The 18,118-nt window shown below is 39.3% G+C and overlaps 1 protein-coding gene across 9 annotated transcripts in view; it reads right to left on the reverse strand.

The window, feature by feature from the left end:
* The window catches only part of EYA4 (EYA transcriptional coactivator and phosphatase 4), a 158,123-nt gene that overhangs the window by 12,726 nt on the left and 127,279 nt on the right, over positions 1-18,118 (reverse strand). For all 9 annotated transcript variants that reach the window (XM_055714876.1, XM_005432833.3, XM_014282618.3 and 6 more), the window contains 4 exons: positions 16,738-16,874; positions 15,098-15,181; positions 6,136-6,225; positions 23-81 (listed from right to left, as the gene is read on the reverse strand). In XM_055714876.1, the coding sequence (XP_055570851.1) occupies positions 23-81; positions 6,136-6,225; positions 15,098-15,181; positions 16,738-16,874 (370 nt within the window). The remainder of the gene's footprint in view (positions 1-22; positions 82-6,135; positions 6,226-15,097; positions 15,182-16,737; positions 16,875-18,118) is intronic.

Genomic DNA, 18,118 nt, shown 5'->3' on the forward strand with positions numbered 1-18,118 from the left:
TGAAACAAATGCTGTATCTTACCTTAGATCTTGTCCATTATCATCAGAAGAAACATCATCTATATGAACTTGATCACACTCCTGTTGAAAAAAAAATAAAAATGATAAATTATAAGAGAGTATGCTCATTATATGCCTAGTATAGATGTTAAGAAAAGATCGGTGCAGGCCACTAACTGCACCAGAAGATGGCAGAATATGTACACCTATAGCTTCCTATCACCCTACAAAATAATACAACCTTCAACTCCTACACTGTATGATGTATTAGTTAAAATAGGCCTTTTAAAAAGCGGTACGTAATTTTAGTGTGACTTTAGATTAAAATAATTTTAACTAAAAAAAAACCCCAACAATTGCAAGCCTCATTTATAGTCTCCCTAGCATACCAATGTTTCAAAATCACCTAAACCTTGTTTCCCTACTTCCTAAAAGCTAGTGATGATGGACCTCAACAGGCATATAATTTCTATTAAGTTTCTAGGAGTTTGGATGTTTATCAGATTCCTTTATTGATTTCTCCAAATGTCTTTGGCTGGAAAATCATAGATAATCAAGCCGTCCTGGAGAACTTAATTATTTTCTGGGTTTGGAAGGGATGGAAGTAATTCCAGGGAACTGAGATACACTGGAAAACTGAACTCCCCTCCAAGCTGGTTTTACAATTGGATTGCTATCAAATATCCCTTTCTGCCCAGTGGTTACGGCAGAAAGGTATGAAAATGTGGGGGAAGCACAAATAAATGTCAAACCATCACGCAACAGTAAATATTAACAGGCATTGTATTACTGTTTTCTGTAGCTGTTAGAATTAACCCAAGGATGCACTTGACATTTGGTGGCCAGACATTCTACCTTCCTGTATGTAAGTAACTTTTTAATATTTAAAATAGCTGTTGTTAGTGTAATATAATTTATGGAAAAGTTAAAGGATGTATTTAAAAATTACTCCCCAACTAATGTTTTCCCATAATTTAACCTCAACACTAAGACAAAATGAGGCTGAGCTTTCAGTATGTCCACTTCTGTGCCTCAGTTGAAAAGCTGCCCGACTAATCTATGTCAAATAAAGTTGCTGACAAGCAGCACTTAATTCAGACTCTCTGTGACATACAGGAGTACACAGTTCTAAATTTCCAGTCTCAGTCTCGTACCAGTGCTAAGTTGTCCAGATACAGGATAAATCTGAACACAGGAGTGATTTGCAAATGTGTATGACACAAGTTCCTGAAGTGTGCATTTGGGGAATGACCGTTTCTTCTTTTTGTTTTGTTTGCTTTCCACTGAATGAAAACTTAACAGATTTTTACCCGCATGAAGCAAGTTGTTAAAAAAAAATGAACCATTTTTCTATAAAATAAATATATCATTTCATTTTCAAATACGTAATTTCTTCGCATCATACAGGCAGTCATCATTTACAATTTTGGATCAAGACTAAAAGAACGAGTGGCCAAACTCTACTCATCTAGCTTAATCCATTAAGACAGGCATGAAAGAGCTGTGTTCAAGGACCAGAAATGAAGCATTCTTCTCCCCACCAGAGAAACACAATTTTTTCATTCTGTCTGAGGAGATTATCTTGAGCTGTAGAGTACTTTAAAGAAGCTGCTTTTGGATGTAAATAGTGAATGAAAAGAGAAAGAAAAAGGGGAAGTGGCAGCTGAAATAAACGATTCCTTGCTTTACCCTTATTTATTATTTACACTCCAGAAAAAAAATGCAACTATACTCCACTCAGTATAGGACAGGAACTCAAAAATCAGAGAAAAAGCCCCACTGGGACAAATTCTAACTCTATATTTTGCAATATCTGAGCAATATCTGGCTTCCTAACTACCTTCACAGATTTCCCTGGAATTGGTCAAAGCATAAAATAATTCTAACAGTTCAAAAATCAGTCCTGTGGATTTGAAAGTGTACTAATTAAATTGAGGGCATGCAGAAGCCCTGATGGATAAGGAGGAGTGTCTACTGCCGTCTGGGTTTTGTTAAGCCTTTCAGCTACATTGTTCCAGCCTTGAAAATTCCAGATAACTGTTCTGCTGATAATTTCATTATTAAGTTAAATATGAGTGGGTGGCAAAGGCTCAGCTGTTTACTTTTTTTTTTTTTTTTCTCTCACTGTTCTCTGAGTCCATGAACAGGAGATGAGGGAAACACGCAGTTTTCTGATTACTTGCCACCGGTCCCTGCAAGGAAGTTGTTAAGCTTGTACAGGGCTCAAACCCAACAGCACTCTCCAGCTTTCCCCCTTTCTCTTCTCCTCTCAGATCTATCACTCACCTCTTCAACACACCCGCCATGCACATTTGCTGACCAACAACAAACTCATGCTCATGACTCCTTGCTTTACTTTTTTTTTGTTTACTTATCTACAACTAAAAAGTTTACATTTTACAAATTCACTTACATGGTATGAAAATAACTTTCCAGAAAAAGAGGAAAAGCAGATGGCTTGAGCAGATTTGAGATAATTCTTTACTTTTCTCATAGGAAATGGGAAACTGGTGGCACAACACTACATCTGGTATTTGGTTTGCAGAAGATACCAAGCAGTTGTGGGGAGGAAGGAAAGCAAGCAAGCTCTCTGTCACTTTAAATGTTAAGGTGAAATAATTTTCACATCAGCTCCAGTACTAGTTACACTCAAATCACAGTGGCTTACTGTCAGTGCAAGGTCAAAACTAAGAAAGATAAAATATATTTCCTTTTAGTGAGAATACAGGAAAGGAATCTAAGTACAGTAACTGGCTGTTGCTTGAAGCAATACTAATTTAAATTATATCTGAGTGCAGTCAATTCTTTGCAGCAATTTTTAGAGCCTGAAAATTTGAGAGTACAGAATCAACAAATCATCCATACAAATTATCCTCCTGGAATGGACAGTAATTCCATTATCCAGTAAAAACAGTGACTCACCACACTGAACAAAAAAATGTTATTACTGAGGGGATATTCAGCACTATGCTTTCTCAGGGTACGCAGAACACCCCTTTTTATGTATATGCTTCAGTCTCTGTTAAAACTAGTTTGACCTGCCTCCCAAATTGAGACTTACCTAATTCTTATTTTTTATTTCTTATTTCTATTTCTGAGAAAAAAACAATGACAAAATCTTGTTTAAAATATGGCAGGATTATCATTCAAATGGAAATGTAATTCAGTTTGTCCTGAGAGTGGAGGGGGATAATGGAGTTGGAAGATTCATACCCAAATTTCTGCTTGCACTTTGTAGAAATTGGAGGTTTTGCATGCATAGTATGCCCTACCAACATTTCTAAAAGCTGTCTTAAAATTAACCCTGAGATAGTGAGAAAAACTTCGTTTTATCCCTTATCTGGTTGAGAAAAGAATGCATTAGTCTGGATATCATTACAGAATTGTGTCCTATCTCTAAGCATTGTTTAGGCACATGAACTTTCTAGAGCACCAGACTCCTATTTTCATGGCAAAACACCAACTGCCCTCCCAAGCGATACTTCTCAAGCTAACTAAAATTTATACACTGAGAATGAAATAGCTGGAGAACAGCCTAGCCTGAAATAAAAGTGCAGCTTGGCTGATTAGAACATGGGTTACTGGGTCAGCAGGGAATGTCTCAGCAGATTGGAATTTCTGCATCAGCAGTCATTGTAGTGAGACAGATTTGCATAGAGGAAGGAAAACTTTATTTTTGTATGTGATAACTTCAGTAACTTGGTTATTATTACTATACCCTGGTATGCCGTGTTTGCAACCAAGAAAAACGGCGGGGGGGGAAAGAAAGCTTAGGGAACATACTGACTGGAGCCAGTATCACAGGAATATAGGTTCATGACTCAGCACTAAAAAAAGTGAGATGAAAGGATAAGTAATCTGTCTAGTGAATAAAGTTCTATTTCACTTCCTCCAGTAAGAACTGAAGGTCTTGTGTCTTGCGTAGCCATGACCATCAGCAGCTCAGCACTCGCTTCCCCTCTCCTGGGGGAGGATGGAGAGAGGAAGACAACGAGAGAGAGATATGGAGAGAAATGAGAAACACCCCAAGTCAGAACTGGGGAATTCTTGTAATTCATTACACAGTCATCATGCAGATGCTCTGTAATATTCAGTAACGGCCATGTGCTCTGCAAACATCTTTAAACAGACAGATTTATTCATTTGCATATTAAAGACACAGGATGCCATGCAACTGTATCTTATTTGCCAAGAAGATACAAAATTGTTGTCTTCTTGCATATGCCAGAATGTGTGCATCCAGCTCATTTGAGAACAAGAAGTTTGGAATTTTGGTAATCTTATAAGAAAGTTGGTTGTGAAACAACGATGAATTGGTTAGAAGATTCTTAGCTGCATACAGAAATTTGTTTTAATCAAATCAAATTGATTGAGTTACGAGATTCTCCGAGAAAGTCCCCAAGTAGTATTTTTTGATTTATCTAAAACTGAAAACTGTTTGGATACCGTTCAAGCTGGAATAAGCTGGAGTATGAATTCTTGGACAGGATATTAAAACCATTCTATGAAGAATATACAAAATGTGATGATCCACCTACGAAAGCTGAACCTGAGATCTACAAAGAAAATAAATAAAAGGAATGAAGCTTCAACGGCCATAAGCAAAAATAAAGAGGTATAGAAAGAGGTTAAAGCTCCATTTTGCTGAACTCTTCCACTTGAACTCAGCACAAGATGGAAGAACTCTGGGCATATGCTACCGAAAGGCTTAAAGTTCATTGGGTGCCATGTGAAATCTGAACACACAGGGACAAAGGTCTGCTAAAAAGAAATTCAAGCAATGCTTTGTAAAATTGGTTTGGACTCTATTCCTGGCATGGGGCACCAGAAGGAGAACATTCACCAAACGCACTTGCATTGTCAAGTGATGATTCGCTAGGACTGCAATAAAACTCCGACTGGCAAAGGCATGTCCAGAGCTTTACTTTCTTTTGTTTCTGCTGCTGGAAGGAGGAAGTGCAGCTCAGGTACAGGGTGAAGTACATCCCAGTCTGTTGACTTAAAAAGAGCTAAGAATAAATGAGGTCTGCAAGGGACGACAAAGACAACCGCAGCCTGGTACCTTCAGCTTTTCTTATTGCCTACAGTCGACAAAGGAACAAAAGAAGTGCACACTAGGAAAATCAATGTCCCATTGAATAGAAAAATCTCACTTACCCTCATTTTTTCTATTCACTCACCAGAGACCTTTCTATTGGATTTTAAACAAAAAAAAACCCTCAGTGTCTTCCAGCTGCCATTAGTGGCAAAATCTCTTTCCATGGAGGGAGGAAGAACACAACTGATTTAGACTAGGGGAAGATCTGAAAAGCCCACAGTTTAATTTGAGAACTGTTTTTCACTGCCTGTCTCTTGACACACGTGGTTGTAAGACTCACTTTCCATATTAACAGATTTGGACTCTCAGAGTGAAACAAGAAGTCTGTGAAGCCCAGCTGATGAGCCTGATTCCCAGACTGCTGTTCCTGTGGCACTCCACCTGTGTCCCCCTGACAGGTGAGCAATCCACAATAGTCACTCTCTAGAAAGAGGTCTCTCCCTTTTCTGACTGCATGACAAATTGCATACCCTGGGTACATCGTGACGAAACATGTGGTCACCTGGTTGTCTCAGGAAGAGGCATCACTGATGTGTACAGCTGCCATAGTCCCAGCTCTCTGATGCTGCAGTCTTCAATGAGGAAAATGAAGAATATTCTACCTTTGAGCAAGAAAGGGGGGCCTGTGGCCAAAAGGCTACTCAGGTGTGTGAAGAGAAGAACACAGTCCCTTGTGGTGAGATGGCAGCACCCACTGAAAGTGAATGTAGAGAACTTCAAGAGAATGAATAGGTGGCACATATGTCCCGCCTGGAAATGACTGCAGACAGCTCTAAATCCATGGAAACTGAAAAGACAGCCATAGGACAAAAACAAGAAAGTGTAGTTTGCAGATTCTCTGTCTCACCCAGTTTCATGGACGGACTCTGGTCCCACAGGAAGTCACTGTCACCTGGCTAACCTCTCTCTGATTACAGTATGACAAACCCAAAGTCTAGGTAGGTGGAAAATGTCACACATAACAAACACTAAGGCACAGCAAAACCACTGTGTTAAAACCCCAGGAGTAACAGTGTTTATGTTCTTTTGATTCTTACCTCTAAATCATTAAAAAATAAATGTGTGTCAGCAAGATTAAAAATCATTTCTTCCATTCGCAATCCAAGGGTCACTGCCATAGGTGGATCCTTTGAACAGAGAAAACAAGGTTAACTACTTAAATACCTTTAAGTTATACCAAAATTACTTTTAAAACTGCTGTATGCAAAGTATTTTGAGAAATTAACACTGCAAGAAAATTTCTCTAAAATCCTTTCAGTATTAAGCTATTTTAATATAAGGCTACAAGAGGAGACTGCTGGACTTGTGTGAGAACATCTGGGGAGCTGAGGAAGTTGAAACATCAAGTTTTTTGGAAGTCAAGGAATTTGTAACCTGGCTAAACTGAGGGGAAAACCTGGTGGCTGTATGAAAACCTGCATAAAGGCGGCTGTAAACAGGGAACGATCTTCTCACAAAATGTAATATAAGAAACTCAATATTTATTATTGTAAGAATGCACTAATTTTTTCATCCCTGAGCATTTTATAAAAATATGTGAATATCTTGCCTGTCAATTTGTGAGCAGAAAAAAGCAGTCATGGAGCAATAACTGATTTTTCTGACTGAATGTCTTGAGTCAGCAGCAGAGGTAGGAACGAGGTTACTTCATGTGACACCCAGTCCACTGCACAATTCCACTGATCTCTTGGCTCTTTTTCCTAATTTTTGGGCACACAGAAGTTCTCACCAAGGTCATGCTAAACAGGACTAGGAAAGGTAGTTATCTCTAACAAATTATTACTCTGTGAGCAATTATCCTACACCGTGATAGGAAGGTGTGGTTTCAGAGGCCTTTTTAATTTCTAATGTCCCTGCTTTATAAAAATACAAAAGGTAGTCTGAACTTATGCCCATTCCCCCAAACTGAGTTTCACTTTGGATAAATCACCACTGCCTTGCCTATGCTTAGGCCTGTATCACTTCTTCTCCACACTTTCCGCCACTCCAGTATGTATCTTCAAACCCTGCACTTGGTCCTTCTCTGTCTCAATATTTACACTTCTTCCATATAGGCACTCTGATGAATTTCTGGGCTCTCCTTTATGATTTTATTGCAGGTATTCATTCAACAAAGTGCCTGTAAGTGTTCTTCTAAGTGTTCTTCAGCATGCCTACAATCTATGGCACAATTCTTTAGGTGGTCCATGGGAATGGGAAAGCATATGTGAGTTTGCTTGTTTGCTACAGATCATCCCTTCGTTTCTGAAGAACTATAGGATTCCTGTCCCTGGATGACATTCATTCAAAATGTTGTATCTGTCATAGGCCAGCTTTCACACCATTAAATCACTCTACCTCAACAAGATACCACAAATCTACCAATCTGCAGTAACAGTTTGTCTGAGAGGACTTAGTGTCCAGTAAATGTGAGATGATTAATTTAATTTTGCTAGTCTTGCTAGAAAAGAGTTTAAGCTAATCTGCATTACCTTACTGAGAATGCACACGGACAGTTCCTGATGCTTAACTGACACCTGGTAACTAGTTTTACCATTGCCTTAACCATCTGCCTGAGCTTGTGCATTCAGTTAACTTTTTTACGCTTAAAATGGGAGCATACGACAATGGACTTTTAAAATACATGTGATCCTCTTCTCAGTAAAATAAGAAAAAAAATCTGTATTTCATCATTTAAAACGCTGACACTAGCAAGTTTTAGAAATCCCTTCTTAAATACCTTGAGATTAAAACTCTTAACGTTTACCAGCATCTGGCTACAAAATCACAAAAAACCTTAAATGATCATTTGCTAGTATTAGGATCAAAGGCTTCCCGATCAGGATCAGACGTCTGCTACTCCAGGGCTTCGTAATGACAGAATAAAAGATGGCTTCTGCCCTCAAGTATTTCAAAATTAATGGTAAAATCTGAAACATAGACATATTTTGACCCTTGCTCATGAAAAAGTCAGACTTGAAGGGGAGAACAGTGTACAAGAAATTGTAATGATCTAAAGTTAGACCCAATTCTCTGCCAATGAAAGGAAATATTTTTATGTTGACCCTTGAACTGGTCTAGACTACCTTTCAGAAGTAAAAGCAAATGCACTGTCTAGTAACATAACTTCATCCCCTACGTCTTCTGCAGTCATGTTCAGTGGATCTGAAAGTCACGTGGCTGAAGGCAGCCACAAATGCGAAGGTCAGTTTTCCAAGGAGATGATAAAGGAACACAAGTTAACAGATTTGCAAAAACTCATGTAAGATACTTAGAACACAAATCATCAAAATACTCTGGACTCCTGCGATTCCTCATCAAGTCATAATGCTTTTATCAAAATGTCATCACATATAAACATGTGTTTCTCTCTCCTTTCTCTCGTGGTTTTTTTCAGTGCACAGTAAATTATAGATTTTTCTTCCTAGGTATAATATAATAGAGTATTTGCAATATGCTTCTAACCGCAATTCTACAAATATTAAGGCATGTGCATAACTTTATGCACAGGTGGTAACTCATTATTATTTATGTGAGTTAAGTTATTCACTGGAGTGCTTCCAAGACTGGAATCTCAGACTTTTGATTCTCTGCCTCTTTTTTCCCCTTCCTGGGTAGAAGCAGACTTAAATGCGGAAATTTGCTATAACATATTCCATTATAATCCAATTTATTTTTACAGAAACTACCAACTACGTATCACAATTTCCTGCCTTGCCTAGTATAGTTGAAAGACATAAATGTGACAAAGCTTTTATGATTTTCTTATTAACAGTATTTTTGTAACCAACTATGCCTGACTTTATTACCGTTAAAATGAGATTTCCTATGTTCCTGTTTTGACAAAGGCATGTGAATGATATTGCTAGGCACTATATGTAAAATAAAATAAAGCAAAGCGAATTCATTTCAGCTTAGCATGAATCAGTCTGGGATCTCCCCATAACAAGTTCTCATAAGAAGAGTCACTGGGATTGAATTCTTAAGACATGAACAATTCTTCCTTTAATAAATTGGCCAAAACTTGCACTGCAACTGTTTAACAAGAATTTAACATCATGTTCCAGCTCTTGCCATGTGAAGTTCATTCCTTTACATACAAAAATAGACAGAGGAAGCAGATTTGTCAGGGTCTTGTGGTTTTATGTTTGCATAATGTGGAGGAACATCCCAATCATCATTATACTGTCTTTCAATTTGAAGCCCAAGTTGCAGACTGATTCAAGTGGCACAAAAAACTGAGTGTTGAAAAGAAAGCAAGAAACATGTGCAGCTGATACAGATTTGAGCACAGCAAATTGAGAAGCTGAGTAAGAGGCAGACTGAACTTCTGCCAGAATGGTATTCTGTGCTATCTGCACAAGCATATACAAAAAAGGAAACAATTAAAAAAAGAAACAACCCTGGAAGCTTTTCCCAGATGATTTGCAGAATAAAGAACAACTCTTTGGCTCTCAGAGGCATGATTTTAGCCAGATATCATTAGCGTGCAAAAGAAGCAAGACCAGCTACAGCACTTCTGTATACCAAAATACAAATTACTTTGGTTACGTTAGTATGAAGGGCACTAAACTGGAGCCAGACTGTCTGTCTGTTGACTTCTGTACTAGACTGGTCCATCTACTGCAATGCCTCCTGGGAGACTAGATAAAAATATGCTGGGAGGACCAATATTTAAACGTTTTGACCAAGAGGAAAGCGACTGGAATAAAGCCCCAAAAGCTAATCTATTTAATATTGTCTTTGAAGGTCAGGTTTCAGCACAAAACGTTCAAAATAATTTCATTTCTTGGGAAAAAAAGTACAAACACAACAAACTAGTTTTTATGAAACCTCAGAAAACAAACAGATAAATAGATTATCAGGTAGATTCAGGAATTTGTGGTGACAGGAGTATCAGGTGACAGGGCTTTGTATGCATGAAGCCTAAAAATAAGCAAGAAAACAAACAAAATATATGAATAAAATTGTAAGAATAGATTTTTAATGGGTGGCTGTTCTGAACAGACAACAAAATCGACTTCTGGAAAAAGTGGAAATGCTTCAGTTAAGTACAACATTTTTAGCTTAAAGACACTTCCCTATATTATGTAGACATCTCAGATTTAACTTCAGCTCTCCCTCTCTCATAGGGGACACTTGTTCCCAGGAGAGCTTCATGTGGGTGACAATGGAGAATACATCTCTTCTAAATAACCATATCTGGTGGCTGATGAAGGAAGACTTATGCACTACAAAGGGGGTTTCTATTCCACACTCTCTAGAAAGCAGTATGAAAATGGACTTGAGAGGTCTTATGACAACAAGGGAGTGAAAGGAGAGGACAACTGGAGGTCATGAGAGATACACATTAATACAGGCAGACAAAAGCATATTTATGAGTGAATTTGGGAATGCTAATGGCGACAAAGTTTTTTTGTTTAATGACTGGACAAGCAGAGTGAGCAATAAAAAGCCTCTGAGTCCTTTCCAGAGAAGTGTACGAGGTTAATGTGGCCTCTCTGACAACTTTCTGTCATTGGCAGTGCTATCAGAAATGTCAAAATTTGATCCTCTAGTGTGGATCTATTTTGATTTTTGCACTTGGAAATCACATTCTCCCCCTTCTAAAGTCACGAGGGGCTTTAATTCTTTTTTAACCAGTTGCACCTGTGTCACAGCATTTATCTGGGCATCCTTGCCCTCTGGATTGACCTGGGAGAAATGAATGAAATATAAATGCTTGGAGGTAGACAAAATCCCAACTTAATCAGCCTTAAATCAGCAAGAATAACTGGAATGCAATGGAACAAAGAATACATACTGTTCACAGGGAATAAGAATGTACCTCATAAACTTTTAACAGATGATGACATCTCCTAACACATGTCCTGTCACATCATCAAATCCTCACTTAAGGGCTCAACATCGTAGAAAACTGCATCTGCCAACTGGTGCTCAGCTGCAAAAACCATCATCAGCCACACAAGTCATAATATAACTGCTCAAATGCCAATGTTCATAATTTGCTGCTGTAGTAAATAATTAAAAATAGAAATGTACTAGTTTTATGAAGTACGAAGCAGATGAGCAAATAAGCTGAACAATGAGAGGCAGTCTTACTGATGGGAGGTGGCATGGTTTCCCTGAAACCAAAGAGGTGGAGTGTCGTTTTTATTCTCTCTTTATGTTAGCTCTGGCCAGCCCTGTAACATAATCACTATACCAAAAGTCAGACAGAGACACCCACAGGTAGAAAACAGCAAGCCACAGAATATTTCTCTGGGTAAGTTTTATATTTTAAATATCAAAGTGATGCATTGACCGACCTCTGGCCAAATCTCTGCCACTTTGCCACTTCAGTGGAGTTTAAAGCTATACTCTACTGGTGTCCAGACAAGCAGCAATTTGTTTTACATGAGATGCTTACAGCTGCATCCAACAAGTTACGTCTTTCAGCAAATCACTAGTTTTTTTTAAACATAGTTATTACAACAGCCCTATATAATTCTGAAATCAAATAATTATCACACCGTGCAAAATGCTGGACAAGTGTATACCAAGGAGAGTGTCCATTCTCAGCCTCAGAAATTCTCAAGCATAAATCAGAAATCTGCTGTTCTCTTGACAAACATATAACTTGAAATTAGCCTACTGGATCAAGGCCTTCCTACATAATCTCTGTCAACGAATACCCCCATTGCTTATGGGGATGGTGGTATGCCTTTCCTTTTTCTCTTCTACGCCAACCACTTGTTAAGCTGTAGGAATCTTTTGAAAGAGAAACTGTTTGTCTCCTGGTATCACTGCAGCTCTCAAGTGCTCCTGCACTTCTGCAGTGGTCCCTCTGCCTGGCCATAACAGTGTGATGGCCACCTTCATATGCTGCACTTCCCCTCTCTGCATTCCCTGTGCAGCCTGAATTGCAGTACAGCAGAGAGATTAAAAGACTAATTTCTGAATGTTTTGTTTTCACCCAGTTACTGCAAGAAATAAGCAAAGAGCTAGTGGAAAAGGGGAATGAACGTTTACATGCCAAGGATTAGATGGGAAAGAACAGAAGGTGAATATTCTTGCCTATCTGTATATTCACATGACCGCTAAATCCAGCATCTCACTCCTTGAAAGTATGAAGTGAGCACACTTGGTATGAGAAGATGCCTTCCCTTAAAGCAATGTTCACATTAAAGACTCACTAAGCTCATTGAGGCTATTTAAATATGGGGCAGGGGAAAACTTTGCTTTTTCTGTGAGGTTGGGCCCTTTTTGTCTTTTTTTTTTTTTTTTGTCATTTCTTTTTTGGGAGTAACCTGATTATGTTATACAAAACATATATGGAAGAACACAGTATGCACAGCTGAGCATTGTGTGACATCACACACCTTTATTTTTTAAAAATCAGATAGTAACTTACCACAGTTAAATAATTAGTGTCACCATTATTTTACACTACCTAGAAATTTTTTTCATTGTGAAGTAAAAATTTTATACCACCTTTCCAGTATAAAAAGCTCCTTGAACACTTTTGAAAGACCTATGCGCTCACAGGACTTACACTGAGAACCTCACAATTCATGGACTATTTGCTCTCATAGTAACCCAATTCTCATAACAATCCAGACTTCACTCTGGATTAAGACCTTGTTTACAGACGGAAATCACGTGCAGAAAAGATAAGGGCCACGTCTGCTAAAGGCATCATGCACCAGGGATGGACTGAGGTCCAGCTGTGCTATCTTTCCCTTTTCCCATGTCTAACTCTCAGGCGCTCAGGCTCAGACACATCCCACTTTAACTTTAGGCAACACCTCAATGACATGCAAAAGTTAAAGCCTACTCATGATGAGCTCTCCCTGTATTCCCTTTCCTAGGGATCTAGCCCTCTTGCAATCAACAATATATGTATTTGAGTTTCACTAATAATTACTCATTACCTTCTCAACAAGTTCTCTATAAACATGGTAGTCAATGCAGGAAGCAAAATGTGTACTACTTCTGTTTTACAGTGTCTGGAAATGAACATACTTCCCTAATTATGTGAATGCCACCTATCAGTAACAACAAAAAAAGGAAAAAAAAAAAGGATTTTACTTATGAATTCCTCTCCTTTTGCTTCATAGTTGTTCATGACATTTGTTTGCTGATGCTGATCTCAGCAGTATAACTACATTAATTTCATTTGCCCTTCAGATACTCTTCGTTTATAGAAATCAACTCTATCTGCTGTCAGTACTACTGGCTGCTAACATGCCATTACTGTTTCTATGGAGACTCTCTATAGAGAGTCAATTTTAGCAGCAGATGTGTTCTTAAAGAACAGCGGTACTGGGATTTTTTCAAGTATCCCTACTCATAAGGAAGTGGGAAACCAAGAGAAATTGTATTTCTGTTGCTGTCTCTAAGCTTTCAAAGTTATCCATAGATGTTTGTGAGCTACAAAATGTGCTCTGATTATTAAAACTTTGTATCAAAGCTGACTTAGACTTTACTCATATATTACATGAGATGGAGCATGAGATGTAAACACCCTAAGGGCACAATCAAAAAAGGATGAAAGGAGTGACTGCATCACTGGGGCAATTCAGCAAATTCTGGACCCGTCTGTGGGCTACACTCAAGTGATATAAATGTTTGTGTTCAGCTAGGCTTCTCTCTTGTTTTGATAACTATGTTAGAAATGGTTCTGACAAAGTCACTGCTGTTACAGTGTTTGCAGAACAGCAGAAGAGGAGTTTTTGACAGAGTACTAAAATGGGCGCTGATTTGGCACTGTGAAGCTGCAAAACAAGTGAGGCTGTTTTTTACAAGACATGAATAACTACGCTTATCTTAGCACTCCAGAAATTTGGATTTTTGTCTGGGCCTGTGAGTTTTCTATTAGCTTTCTATTCTAATAAGCACAAAAGGCTGTCTCAAACCATGGAGGACTGGCCCACCCGTGGTTATAATCCACGGTCCTGGTTTTGGACATTCCTAACTCACTGGCTGGGGAGGTGGGTGTGGAAAGCATTTTGCTAATGTACTGTTTCTCACATCCTTTTCATCAGCATCTGAATCTGGCTAGGATAAAGAAGCAGGAAACGTGCTAAACAAGCCCTTCATCTGATGCAGTATGGATGTGGTTATGTTCTTTAATAGAAATACCTCTGTGCTAATTTCACTCGAATGGCACACCACTTAGAAACCCACATATGTACATACCAACATTCCCCCTTGTCCATTTCTTTCTTCTGTACATTTGCCCTAAGTTTTTGTTTTATCCAGGCCTTTAAGTCTACGCCTCGCAGCAGTCTCCTGGGCTTTCCAACCGGCCCTTCTCCCCCTGCCTAAGTAGCCATTGCCTGGGGTCCCACCACCGGCCCCGTGGGGCTCGCTGCTGACCCAGCAGGTGAGCTCCTACTCCTGCAGGCTGCCACTGCCTCTCTCACTCTTCCTCCTGCTCACTGCTCTGTGTCCTGAACTCCTTTTGGATCCCATTGAAAGGGTGAGGATGCGTGCAACTGCCTGCCTGGGAGAGGGATTCACTCCCCAGCATTACTCACCCCAGAGCCAGCCAAGGGAACCAAAGATACAACAGAAAAGCTGTGGAGTCCAAGAACATCCACAGCTGGCACTGAAACAGGGCAGTCACTTACTCATGCTGATTCATCAACTTCCCCGTAAATTCCCTCGTCCCTCCAGTTTATTTCTTATTTTTCCCTCTGCACATCCAGATACTGTCAGCTATTTCCATCTGCCCACCACATCTATTGTCTCCCTGCAATGCCTCTTCCAATGTACCTCAGCTACCTCATCCTTGTTCCTCTATAAACTCTTCCCCCATTTGCAGCATCTGCTTCAGCTCTGCCTCATATATTGTGCTTAGGGTCTGTGTCTCAATTCTCCCCTTGGTTTCTTCACACTAACCCTCTGAAAATGGGTATTGTACTCTTCCCCTCTACCTTCTCCCAAGCCATGATGAACACAGGTGATTAACACGTACATGTGCAGGCCAGATAGCTCTAATACAGTGAATCAATGCAGAATTCACAGCTCACATACCTTGCCATACTTCTGTGCATAGGATCCTGTAAGCAGCGAATGAAAAACTATGATTGTTTCATCCAAATCCCAAACAAATACACGCTGAAAAAAGAAGTGGGGATAATATTATTACAAAAATCAACATCAAAGTCCCACCACCACCCCACCCAGGGGGGCTAAAAGTCAACTGAGTCCTAAAGTTTAACCAACCAGCCATTTAACTGAGCAGGTTTGCTCTGAAACTCAGCAAGAACAGTATATCATGCGTGATAAAAAGACAGGAGAGGAACTTTTGAACTCTTCAAACATTTCTTATTTTTCCTCTAAAAAGCTTTTCAAAAAAGCTGTAAAACACAAATTTCAGAAAAATGATGGGGGTCAAACAGAACTGTTAACTTAAGGATAAACAGTATTTTCACATCTCTGCACATCTTATGATTCAAGGTTCTTCTTTATTTCTACTGTATAGCTAAAATTATATCTTGGGTAAAAGTGCTATAGGTCACATATAACGTCATGCAGGATTTAAATAATATTGTAGGATAAACCAGATTAACTCACAAAAAAAAAAAAGAAACTCCTTATATTGATAAGGGATTCATTTTCACTGGCAAACTCTAAAGGAGACAGGAAGACTGAAATGTAAGAAGTTAAGAGTCTTTCCACTGGAAAAGTTAAATCCTTTTAAAAGCTAAAAATGTGTATGTTTCTGTATAAAAGCAATGGTATTTACATTCAGTGCCTAGCACTGCAGCCCACCCTGCCACCCCAGATGTGTGGCCAGCTGAGTCCCAGCAACAGTCTTGACTTCTACTGTACCCAGAGCTGGTCAGTGAAGGCAGAGCAGTGGGGCTGGCCAGAGCTGTTTGCTCCCAGTGCTGGTCTGGTGGCAGCAGGGGACACACTGCACTGGTGGGCAGCACGTTCCCCTGATGCCAGAGCTGAGTGTTTCACACACACACAGGCACTCTGCTTCCTCCTCCTCCTCCCCCTGTCACTGTAAGGCAGCACACTGCTAACACAGGAGAAATGTGACTATAATTACTCCGTTGCTAGGAGGTCACTTGTGTTTTAAATCGTCACCCCATGTATTAGGCGGATATATTTCTTCACTAAGGCACTGATATTGCACATACTTAAGTCCAGCCATAACTTCGCTAATGCAAGCTGCCTCATTGAAATTCACTGACATCACTTTACCAGCACAAGGACAAACCTGTGCCTAAGTATTTGAAAGGTTATGGTCTGATGATCCTGCTTATTTACACTGTGTTCTTAAATACATGTAATTAAGCTGAGCAATATATGTAAGATTTCCTATGCAAAATACTAAAAAAACCTGTGAGAATTTGGAATACAGAGGTCTCCCAGGTTTGTTGTTCTACTGTGCAAGAAACTGAAAGGCACGTAATCTTAAGAGCTAAAAACTGCAAGGCAGAATCACATTTACTTTTCTGCCTAACTTTTTCATACAGAACACTGATGTCTCATTGTACACGTTACAACAGCAACAAGTATCAGTTCTATTCAGTTAGTGAGACCGAGTCCATGATGTTTTCTAAAATGCTTTAAGCTATTTCCACAGCTGTAGTTTTCAGAAGTTACCTTCCATCAGAAGAAACCTCCACATTACCATTCATCAGTTACTGCAGGCATACCTCCAAGTCACTGTCCGGAGGGGGTGATGGATTATTCTTCCGCCCTCTACCCCGAGACTTTGACCCAGAACTCCTACATGTTCTCTCATCAAGATCTTTGATTGGCGTGGAGGGGCTCTGCACCGTGTCAAACTCCCCTGTAAAGTCAACCATTCATGGCAAAATTAGTGCTGGATTTTTAAATAATAAAGTTTGTGGGTTTTTTTTCTCTCAAAGCTAGCCATGTCTGCATGCAAACTCAGCCACAAGATGCACCTAAAAGAGTGGTATAAAATGAGTGATAACACGATTTGTCTTACATAGATGGAATCTGCACATGACACAATCACTTTTGACTTTACCAAGGAAACATTATAAACCTTAACAGAGTAAGAGAAAGATTAAAATTACACACACGCATGTGCAGATATATATATACACATGAACTCATGCAAAATATTGATATATCCAAGGAAGATGTATTTTACAAGTCACACTAATGACCTCTTAAAACATGAAGCTCCTTTCAGTTAAAGTAGTTCATTTCCCATGTTTGTAGTTCAGCTAGACTTATTCCCAAGTCCTGTGTTACTTTCACCAGAACACCCTTTGGCACTCATCCACGCACCAGAACAGCCAGTCACCTTCCTGCTTCATCTCCTCCTCCCATGTCACCTGCTCTTTAGTAGAGTTCACCTTTTTTTTTTTTTTTCCACCTTACCTCTGCCCATAAATTGGCAGAGGGAATTCATAATATTAAATGTAATATTCCAGTTACTACCAGAAAGAGGGTGAAGTCATACTTCTTGTATTCCGGCCATCTTTAAGTATCAGCTATTGTCTGCTGTCAGAGAGATGTGCTGGAAGGAGCTTTGATCTGGCACGGCACAGTTGCTCTTAACACTCATGCCTATCCCTGACTTACTCATTTAATCTACTTTGCCTCTCCTGGTAACAAAGGGCTTCAGAGGTGATCACAAACCAGTACCTATGTAAGGCAGACAGACTGAAGAAGGTATCTCCAGGAAGGATGGCATGGAACTTCCCTTTACAAATTACTTTTATGCCACAGCTCAATAAATAGAAAATATCCTTTTCTTCACAGCACAGTACCTTCAGTGCCTCTTTAAAACTGATACCAGTAAACACAGCTTGGCTAGGTTCCTGAATGCTAAATAACATAAATCCTCCTTCATCATCTATCTTATTAACGATTTGATTTTTCTCCATTAAAAAAAGAAAGTGTAAAACTTTGACCTGACATCTACTACAAAGTTTGATTCCAGGGAGTCCTTGTGCTGCATGTAGTTGTGCATTTCAGGGCCACTTTGGCAATATTTGTTAAAAGTGTTCACTACGTCACATCTGCACAATAGATTAACACTTGGTACAAACATTTCCC

The sequence above is a fragment of the Falco cherrug genome, chromosome 6 (genome assembly GCF_023634085.1).
Source record: "Falco cherrug isolate bFalChe1 chromosome 6, bFalChe1.pri, whole genome shotgun sequence".
Lineage (NCBI taxonomy): Eukaryota > Metazoa > Chordata > Aves > Falconiformes > Falconidae > Falco > Falco cherrug.